The sequence below is a fragment of the Colius striatus genome, chromosome 19 (assembly GCF_028858725.1).
Source record: "Colius striatus isolate bColStr4 chromosome 19, bColStr4.1.hap1, whole genome shotgun sequence".
NCBI lineage: Eukaryota > Metazoa > Chordata > Aves > Coliiformes > Coliidae > Colius > Colius striatus.
In genome coordinates, this window is record NC_084777.1 from 9,614,202 (window position 1) to 9,624,726 (window position 10,525).

General features: G+C 57.0%; 1 protein-coding gene across 1 annotated transcript; it reads left to right on the plus strand.

Moving 5' to 3' along the window:
• Nucleotides 1-1,246: 1,246 nt before the first annotated feature.
• Nucleotides 1,247-3,837, plus strand: NRARP (NOTCH regulated ankyrin repeat protein). Its single transcript, XM_062011905.1, has one exon. The coding sequence runs from the start codon at nucleotides 1,399-1,401 to the stop codon at nucleotides 1,738-1,740; it is 342 nt and encodes a 113-aa protein (XP_061867889.1). The 5' UTR covers nucleotides 1,247-1,398; the 3' UTR covers nucleotides 1,741-3,837.
• The last annotated feature ends 6,688 nt before the right edge of the window (nucleotides 3,838-10,525 follow it).

Sequence of the window (10,525 nt, forward strand, 5' to 3'; positions counted from 1 at the left end):
AAGACTGCCTGTTATTTATTTTTTGCCTTTTATCCTTTCTTTTCCTCCCCTTTTTCTATTTCTGTTCCATTAACACACAAACATTGGCTGCTTTGGTGGCGTAAGCTCTCGGGCCGGGCACGGGCAGGGCTCGGTTTGGGGTTGATGCGCTGTTTTCAGTACCATTTCGCCCGTTTTCCTGTCCGCACCTCCCCGCGCTCCCGCAGCGGGACTGGGGCCGTCGGCCCCGGGTCCAGCCCCGTCCGACCCACCGCAGCCACCCGCAGCGATCCCGCCCGGGCATCCCTGGAACCTCGGACCCCCACTGCTGCGCGGCTCCGTAGGGGAGGCTGAGCCCCCTCACCCCCCTCACGGGGAGGCAAACCTGTGTCGCCCCCAACTTTGATGGGGACCCCCCGCAGCACCTTGGCGACACCTGTCCCCGCGAGGTTTGGGGCCTGCGGTCCCCGTGGAGGGTGGGACGGGGGTCGGCGGGTCGCGGGGGCGGTTTGGGACGGGGACAGCGCAGCGCTGAGCGGCGGCGCGGCGGGGCCGGCTGGACGGACCCCCTCGGCTCGGCTCGGCTGGGCTCAGGCCGTGCGGTGGTGCCCCCTGCCTGCGGCCACCGCGCCCAGCTGGGACAGACCGTGCCGAGCAGAGCCCCGAGCCTCTGAGCTCCGAGTCGGGCCGAGCCGAGCTGAGCCGAGCCGGGCCGAGCTCCGAGCCGGGTCGAGCCCCGTGATGGGCCGAGCCGAGCCAAGCCGGGCCGAGCCCCGAGCTAAGCCGAGTCCCGAGCCGGGCTGAGTCTCGAGCCGAGCCGAGCCAGGCCGAGCCCCGAGCCAAGCCGGGCTGAGTCTCGAGCCGAGCCGAGCCCCGAGCTAAGCCGAGTCTTGAGCCGGGCTGAGTCTGGAGCCGGGCTGAGTCTCGAGCCGAGCCGAGCCGAGCCGAGCCGAGCCGAGTCGGGCCGGGCCGAGCCTCAAGCTAAGCTGAGTCCTGAGCCGAGCCGAGCCGAGTCTCGAGCCGAGCCGAGCCCCGAGCCGGGAGCGCCCCCGAGCGCCCCCCATCGCCCCCCCCACCCGCGCGGTTCGCGGCCCGGGAGGGGGCGTGGCTTCCCGCCTGGCCCCGCCCCCCGCCGCACGGCAGCTCCAATGGGCGCGCGGCGCCGTGGCCCCGCCCCCCGCGCGCGTGACGGCCGTGCCATTGTTATGCAAATAAAAGGGCGGGTAAAAGGCGCGGCGCGCGCCGGCTCCGCTCCAGAGGCCCGGGCGCGGCGGGGAGCGGCGGCAGCAGCGGCAGCGCGGGGCCCGCGGGCGGCAGGAGCACCGGCCCCTCCGGCACCGGCCCCACCGTACCGCATCGCATGCCCGGGCGGGCGCCGGCGTCGCCGTCCATGCGGGGCGGCGGGGCGCGGGCGGCGGCATGAGCCAGAGCGAGGTGTCGGCGGTCGCGCCGCCGAGCCAGCGAGTCTTCCAGGAGGCGGTGCGGCGCGGCAACACCAAGGAGCTGCAGTCGCTGCTGCAGAACATGACGAACTGCGAGTTCAACGTCAACTCCTTCGGGCCCGAGGGGCAGACGGCGCTGCACCAGTCCGTCATCGACGGCAACCTCGAGCTGGTGAAGCTCCTGGTGAAGTTCGGCGCCGACATCCGCCTGGCCAACCGCGACGGCTGGAGCGCGCTGCATATCGCGGCCTTCGGGGGCCATCAGGACATCGTCCTCTACCTGATCACCAAGGCCAAATACTCCGCCGGCGCCCGGTGATGCCGGGGCCGCCCCCGCGGCCGCCAAAGCTGCTCCCGCCCCCGCGCGGGGTTTATTTGGCGAAGATCTGGGGCCCCACGCAAAACACGCTGCCGTTCGCCTGCTCTTCTCGTCGGTTTTTTGTTTGATTTCCTTCCAAGGGTTGTTCTCCTACTGTAACGTGGGGTTTTTTTGTTGTTTTGGTTTGTTTTTTCCTCCATCTACCTCGGCCGCACTCACAGTATTCACGGTTTCAGTCTGACATCTGGGCAGATGCTTCCCAGCCCCCTGCCCCCTCCCTGCTCGTATTTAATCCTCACCCCGATCCCCTCCATCCCACCTCAAGTATTCTGCCTCAGAAACGAATTCATTTCAACGCTCCCCGAAAAACCCCTCTGTGACTGAGCAGTCCCGGTGTGTCCCCTCCCCTCTCCCCCCCCGAGTGACCCATGACGATGGGCCGGGGGCTCCCGGCAAGGAAGAGCAGGAAAGCCTTCCTCCTCTTGCAAGCTTCTCCCACCGCCGAGTTTTGGTTCTTCCGAGGCGACTCCGTTGGAATATGACAGGTTTTCTCACCCCAATCGCTCTTTGTGTGTGTGTGTGTGTTTTCTTTGGCGTTGGGTTTTCTCTTTGGGTTCATCCTTTTTTGGGGGGTAGGGGGGGAGGGTGTCTGAAGAACGTCTGTTTCCTCACCCGCTCCTCCAACCCGTTCAGCACGCGTGAGATTCCCAGGAAAAGACATTGAATCCTTCTGGCTTGGTCTGTAAAGGGGGATTAGCAAATCCTGGACAAAAACAAAACGTGAAAGAAACTCTTAAGAGGCAGAGGATTTGCTTTTGCACAGCGAAGGAGCACGAGCGCACTCTGCTGCTGAGAGAGACGCCGGAAAACTACTGAGAACAGTTTGGGAACTTTTGTTTTTATCCTTTGGTGAAACTTGGATAACACTTCTCAATGCCCAACGATTCACTTGACGTACGTACATTCACCCGCCTTTATTTTATATATATATATGCTGAGATATATATATTTATAAAAGAGAGGGAGGAAAGAAGAGCGAACCAGCCCGAGGGTGTGTTGTGAAGTGACTGCACATAGGATCGCAAAATGCTGCTGCTTTTAATCGCTATGGCACAAGAACATCCGTTGGGGAAAGACGTGGAACGTGTCTGAAGGCTCCTTTCTGCCGCTGCTCTGTCAGCCCCCTCCTCTCCGTCTGCACTAAAACCATCCGACTCACTGCTGCCTCCCTGCTCTTCCCTCTCGTGCTCCCTGCATCCGAACCATCCCGATTAAAAACAAAAGCACCCCCAGGAAAAAGAACACAAAAATTAGTTACCTGCTACTTTATTTGGGGTTGTGTCTTAACTATTTATCATGTCTGTATATATTTGTGGGTGAAGATTGAGAGCCTGGTTTCGTTTGGAGCTGATGGCGAGTGTTTCACGGTTATGGTTTGGGAAATGTGCTTGGTTTGGGTTGCTTTGGGTTTGGGTTTTTTCCTACCCCTTAGTCTTAAAACTATAAAAACCACTTGAGTCTGCCGTGATTGTTTCCCATTGCACTGAATATCCTGCTTTGCCTCTGATGGTTTCACCTGCAGTTTGGTTTGCTCCACTTCAACACTTTGAGGTGATTGTTTTGAAAAGCTCCAGATGATGGGGGGGATAAAAAAAGAAAGAACAAGCCCTGTCAAAAGCATCTACTGTTAATGCTGTTAATTTGCAAGGAACTGCTTGGCTGAAGTCTTGCTGTGAGCGTGGGAGGGGTGTCCAGCACTTCCACTGGTGCTTCTGTGCGATAGTGATGGGGTGGGAACAAGATCTTTTCTAGTGAGGTGTTTTCTTTTGTTGTTACCAGATGGTTGCACATTTATATTATTGTTTGTGTTTTTTTTTTTCTTTGACTAAATGGATTTGCCACAATGAAATGTCATAACATTTATGACATGGTATTAAAAAGAAAAGTGTATTGTAAAGCCAAGTTCTAGATGGATTGTTTTTAAACAGAAGCCTTGGTTATAAACCCAGTCTAAAGGGAGCTCTGTCCAAGTGTTGTAAAGACAACATGATGTAACCCATATTTATATTTTTATAAAATACCTATGAAGACTGTGAATCTCCTGTGTGAATTTGCTGGGTGAGTTGTTTTAAGAAAAGTATTGTTCCTTTCCAGCCTCCTGGAGCTTTTGTAGACACGCTGAGATTTGGGGAAACGACGTCGGGGAAGGGGGTTTGCTCTGAAATTGAGTTGATGTATTTTTACATCCCTTTTGTATTTTACTGAAAAGCTGCTGCCCTTCCTAGTCCCTAGAGTTTCAATTTTCTATGCAACCCCCACCCCCCCCCCCAATCTCTCTTGATCCTGAGAAGTAAAAGGGATGCAGATTGATTCCAGTTGAAATGAGGGTGTGTGTGTGTGTCCCCTCCCTCCCTCACCCCCTCCCCTTGTTGGCTCATCGTGCTGCTGCCCCTTCATGCCAAACCAGGGAGTTCCAAGCTTGACAAGATGCAGAGGCAGGTGGGGGAGGCTCTCTAGGGCGTGACTGGTCGCCTTCTGGCAGTCATCTTTTTAATTATTATTATTATTTTTGTAAGAAGAATATATTGATAATGTCAGTGAAATAAGCAGACATTGAAGCTGATGCACAGATTGCTCCAGAAAGGAGTTTTTCTGTAGATTTTTTTCTTTAGCTGCAAATACCTTTTTTTAATTATGTTAATTAATGTTTAAGGATTTTTTTTTAGGCTTATATTGAAGCTGTATGTGGGTCACTATATGATCATTTCTAACTGGATAAAGTCTGTACAGTACAGCATATTCCTGAGTGTATGATATAGACCTGTAGCCCCAGAGTGCAAATTTATAAATAAATTTTTCATTGATCTTTTTATATAAAAAAAAAAAGAGGCTTTTTCTGTTTGTTCTTCTCCCACCTGGCTCTGGGTGATGCTGGCTGCTTCCTGGGGGAAGGGGAGGTGGGTTGGCTAGACCCCCCGAGGCTCTGTTGCAGTGTCCAGACCTGCAGCTTGGGGTTAAAGATGTCCCCTGAGGGTGAAGGTTTGGGGGGAATGTGGGCTGAAGGAAGCTCCCTGGGGTCTGGGGGCAGTCCTGGTCTGTCTCATCCCTGCATTTAGGGGCTGGGGGAGGGGTGATGGCTCAACCCAAACTCTGGTGCTACTCTGGTGTTTGGGATGCCCCTCAGCCCAAACCCTGGTGCTGCACTGGGCATGGGGTGTTTGGGATGTCCCTCAGCCCAAACCCTGGTGCTTCCCTGGGCATGGGGTGTTTGAGATGTTGCTGCAGAGGAATGAGGTGGGAGTTCTGAGGCTGCTCCCACAGGCCATGGTAATGGGGAGTGTGTTTGGATCTGCAGCCCCACTCCCCCTGGCTGAGCACCCTGTGGCTCCCTGCAAAGTCTCCCAGGCTTTTTCATTACAACCTGGGCTTCAGCAAGGATGCCTTGAAGAGGCATGGGGTGAGAGTCAGTACAGAACCTCCATTCCTAAAGCCATCTCCATCCCCAGTGTGGCTCAGAACAGGCTCAGCCCTCTACTTTTGGAGGCTTTCCAGGTGGGACCTGGCAGCTCAGTGAGTGGGAAGAGCTGAGGCAGCCCCGCAGGGCTGCTGGGATTTGAAGGCAGGCTGCTCTCCCTGGCAGTGCTGGGGGGCTTTTGGGTGAGAGTTTTTTAAATATTGGTTATTTTTCCAGCTCTGGAAACTCCCAAATCCCCAGAAAATGCTCATTTTGTTCTGTGGTGTGAATGCCCAGGGATGCCAGGAGCAGTGTCCTGCAAATGGCAGTGAGGAGGAAACCTGGAGAGAAGGCTCAGGCTGACCTTTCTAGGTTGGTCAACCTCTGCACCAGTGTGCCCAGCCCCATGGCACACAGCACCAACGTGGGACAGTGCCAGGATGGATGCAGGTGGGTGCTTTGGGACCCTGGGCAGCAGCTCAACGTGGGGGCACTGAGTCACTCTGTAGCAGGAGAAAGAGATGATGCCAAACCCATCAATTGCAGCTGCTGGTGATCTTGCAGGTTATCAGCAGGGGCTTGCAGCAGTCTCAGACTGCAGCAGAGTCTGTGGACTGTGTGTGGGGAGAGCACTGTCCCTTCTCCTTCGTGTGACAGTGACCCACTGATGGGTGCCACCAAACCCAGCCCAGTGCTCCCCATGGCTGGGCACTGCAAGGTTGTACCAGTGGCTGCTAAAAGCTGCTCCAGGCTGCTGCTTTGGGCTGCCACAGAGCTGGGCTCAGCCCCGCAGCTTCTCACCTTGTCTCAAGGCCTCAGCCAGCTGGGCTGTGCCAGCCACCACCTCAACACCCCAAACCCGTCTGTTTTCTGAGGAAACACAGCATTTCTGCTCACAGCTCCCCTCTCCTCACACACACAGAGTGGGCTGGGGCCTCCAGCAGCCCCTTTGCAGGGGACCTGGGCCAGCTGGTGCATACCAATTGCACCCCCTGGCACCGAGCCCGGTGCCCATGAAGCCGCCCGTGGCCCTGGGCCCCCACAAGCCACAGCCCCTGCAGCTGACAACCCCTCACCCCCTAGAGCTGAGCCCACTGGGAGCAGCCACCCCGGGGCCCAGCTCCTTGGGCCACCCTGCTTTCACCCCCTAGAGCTGAGCCCACGGGGGAGCAGCCACCCCAGGACCCAGCTCCTTGGGCCACCCTGCTTTCACCCTCTAGAGCTGAGCCCATTGGGGAGCAGCCACCCCAGGACCCAGCTCCTTGGGCCACCCCACTTTCACCCCTTGAGCTGACCCCATTGGGGAGCAGCCACCCTGGGGCCCAGCTCCTTGGGCCACCCCACTTTCACCCCCTAGAGCTGACCCCATTGGGGAGCAGCCACCCCGGGGCCCAGCTCCTTGGGCCACCCCGCTTTCACCCCCTAGAGCTGACCCCATTGGGGAGCAGCCACCCTGGGGCCCAGCTCCTTGGGCCACCCCGCTTTCACCCCCTGAGCTGACCCCATTGGGGAGCAGCCACCCCAGGACTCAGCTCCTTGGGCCACCCCACTTTGCAGCTCTTTCTGCAGAAACCCTGTCCAAGAAATCTAGGAACTCCAAAGACTGCCTGTTATTTAATTTTTTTGCCTTTTATCCTTTCTTTTCCTCCCCTTTTTCTATTTCTGGTCCATTAACACACAAACATTGGCTGCTTTGGTGGCGTAAGCACATTCCTCTGGCATTTTGGCGTGTCCCTGGCTGCCCGTTACGTAGGTGCCGTTGTTCCAAGAGAAACCAAAGCAAGAATTTGAACTTTCAAGTGCTTCCTGCCATTGTCTTTTGCTTTTGTTTGTGCTAGTGACTCCAAACCAGATGGATCGGCTCCCCTCCCGGCCGTGGGGGCGATGGGAAGTCAACGCAGCCCCGGCGAGGTTTTGACAGCTTTGTCTCCTCTTCTGTTGCCCTTCATCCGTCAAGCCCAGCCATGGGGGCTGAATTGACCCACGCATATGGATGGATGGGGAGTGGGGGGAGGAGGAGGAGGAGGTGGGATTTTATTTGAATTTCAGGGAGCTTAACACAGTAAGTAATGAATGAGAAAGAAAGACAGGGAGCGGGCGAGCGAGGGGACGGCCACCATCAAAATTCAGTACATTTTAAATAGCTGCTTTGTTGGGCGTTTGTATGACTATGATAATGCTGCAGACTGCAGACCCCAAGAGGAGTTACCTTCTTTTTTTTCGGGGGGAGGGTGGGGAGGGAAAGAAGAAAAGAGAAGAAATCACAATCGACTTGTGTTGGGTGCCGGGAGGAGCCGGCGGCTCACGCAGCCCGGCCAGGGCACCTGATGGCCTGGCCTCCGGGTCTGGCCCCTTCTTGAGGCTTTCAGGCCTCTGTCCCTGTGATCAGGGTGAGCCCCTCTGCCTCAGGGGGTGGTGGGGAGGAAGGGGGTACCCATGGGGTGCCCAGGGAGGTGGGGGAGTGCCCAGCCCTGGAGGGATCCCAAAGCCGTGGAGCTGAGGTGCTGAGGGGTCAGTACTGGGCTGGGCAGGGTGAGGGCAGGGCTGGGACCCCAGGAGCTCACAGGGCTTTGCCAACCAAAATGATTCTGATTTCAGCTGTTTTGCTGCTACTGCACTGTCTGGTGCTGGGACTTGGCATAAAGGTCCCATTGCCCCAGAGCCCTCCCAGCTCATGCTCGGGGCTGTGTTGCATTAGCACAGGGACTGCAGGCGGCTCCCACTTCTCCTTGGTGGCCAGGGCATCCCCAGGAATGATTCTGTCATGGGCAGGACAAACATCTTCCTTCTCTTCCCAGCAACTCTTCAGCTGCTGTGTCCCACTGCCACCATGAGCACTCATCTCTAGGGGTGCTCAGCAAGGGGTGCCCGGGGAGAGATGACCTCAGTGTCACAGTGGGTGGGATACACACCTGCAGGTGCAATGTAGTTTTGGTTTCTTCATGTTAGCAGGTTTCCTGACCCTGAAGAAATGGCCAAGCAGGGCACCAGCCTGGTTTGGTTTGTTCTGGGGAGGCCAGAGGATGGGGCTTGTGTCTGGAGCAGCAGAAGGTTGTGTGGATGGAGGGCTTGAGGGATGGATGGCTGGGGAGGGTTAGGGAATGGCTGGGAAGGGTTGGAGAGGGTTGGTGGGGATATGGAGGGATGGGGTTGGCTGGGGAGTGATCAGGGAATGGAGGCAAAGCTGAACTGCTGGGGAGGGGTTGGGACAACTGCTTAATTGGAAACTCCTGGTTCAGCAGCATTCTCCCCTGTCCCAGGGCAGATCAAGGAGTCAGCACCTTCTGTAGCACCTGGTGAGGCCACAGCCCTCAGCCCAGCTGAGCTGAGGTATTCTCCTGCTACTCTTTGAGAAGAGGCTGCTCAGAAGGTGTTTTTTTCTTTCCTCTCCCAGCAGACAGACCAGGGGAGTGCAGAGGGGCAGAGAAACCCATGTGTGGGCATTGGCTGTTCAGGGCAGTGCACAGAGGGGGCTCCTTGGCCTGGCCAGCACTTGCTCACTGACAGGTCCATTCTCCTCATCTCTGATCCAGTCCAGCACCAACCAGCTTCATGTTTACCCAGGGTAAGATGGACATATGGGGAGCATGGCTGGTGCTGCCAAACCCCCCTCAGTGGGGAGGACACGGGAGCCTGGCACAGGGGCACAGGCAGATGCTCCCTTGTAGCACAGAGCAGGGACAGTGCTGACCTGTGGCACAGCCTCCTGCAGCCCAGGCCCAGGGGACATCAGCCAGGCAGCAACTGGCAGCTCTGCCAAGCTTCTGTGATGCCTTGGTGGGCAAGGGGAGTCTGAGCCTTTGCAGGAGGCCAGAGCAGCCCCCTGGGACTGGGGGTTTGCACCCTGAAACACAAGGGCACAACAAGCAGGTGTCTGACTCCAAGTGACTTACCCAGCCAAGGGGAGCCTCTGCCTGGAAATGGCATCTCTGTGGCCACCTCTTACCCTGGGAGTGCACTGCAACCTCTGTTCTTGTTTTCTCCAGCTAAACAATGCTCCTCACCTGTGCCCAGGCAGCAGCAATGTTACTCCCCATGATGCAATTGCCTCTGCTCACACAGCCCAGGGAGCTCTGCCTGGGATGTCTCAGGGCAAGGGCAGTGTGCCAGCTCCTTGGACACCTGATTTCCTTTAATTATGGTACTTTACACTCAGCCATCCAGTGGCCAGAGGGCTCTGCCAGGGTGGAGCAGTGGGAGGTGTGGGTTGTGTCCCTGCTGCCCCATCCCCTGCCTGGCATACCCCATGGAGAGGAGTTGGATCCTGCAGCAGCCCAGCACCTCTGGGAACCAGCAGTTGCTGTGACACTTACTGGGATCCCTCCTTGGATGCTTCATTTTGGAGGTCACAGCTGGGAGACCCCTGGCACAGGGGGCTGGGACACCCTGAATCCCTGCGGGAAGAGGGATGCTGGGTGGCCCGAGGCAGCACAGCTGTGTCTGCAGGAGGGTGCTGGCCCAGCCCCATGTGTCCCTGTGATCAGGAATTACAGGGCAGCCCTGTCCTCACCCTCCAGCTCCAGGATCAGGCCCTGTGTCCAGCCTTTCCCCCTGCTCACATTCACAGCTACGGTGACAACTCCGAGCCGCCCCCGGCCCCTTTTCCACTCATGACTCCCCCTCATTCAAAGCCTCTGTCCTTTTAAGCTATTTTTTTCCCTTCCTATTCATTTCCCGGCCGCCTCTGTCCTTTTCTCTTGCCTAGCCCCTCTCCCAGAGCAGCTGCTATGCTAATAAGCATGAGGCAGAAAAGCCAGCGAGCCTTTGCAGCGGCTGGGGAGGAGAGAAAGACCCCAGAGCCCTCCAAATGCTAAATAAATCCAAGGCTGGAGCAGCATCCCTGAACAAAGAGGCTTGGCCTCCCCCCTGTTTTCCCCTCTTCCCAATTCCACCACCTTTTCACATTCAAATCCATTAAACAGCGAGCAGAAAGACCCAGAGTATTCATAGCATTGCATTAAAGAGAAAGCCCCTGGTCCCTCTCCATCCCACCCGAGGAGGGAAGGACTCTCCAGCCCTGGGCTGGGGATTCCTCTCTCTGGCCCCTCAGCCTGACAGGAGAAGGACAAACCCCTCACCACTGCACAGGGAGATGTGTTGCCTTCCACTTGTGTTCCAGGTTTCTTCCCTGCCTGGCATCTTCAAGCTCCTCCATCGGACTCCTGGTTTCTGTGGGTGCTTGGAGGGGGAGTCTGGTGGGATAACCCCTGTCTCCAGCTTGTTGGTGGTGTAATGGCAGAGATGGGGCAATGGGGACACCCAGGTCTTTGGCAGGTGAAGATCTCCCACAGCCCAAAGGGAAAGCTCCTGTTCTTGGTGAAGGATGGGAAG

What these genes read in the sequence shown, in the direction of transcription:
- NRARP (XM_062011905.1), top strand. Translation starts at nt 1,399, where the DNA reads ATGAGCCAGAGCGAGGTGTCGGCGGTCGCGCCGCCGAGCCAGCGAGTC.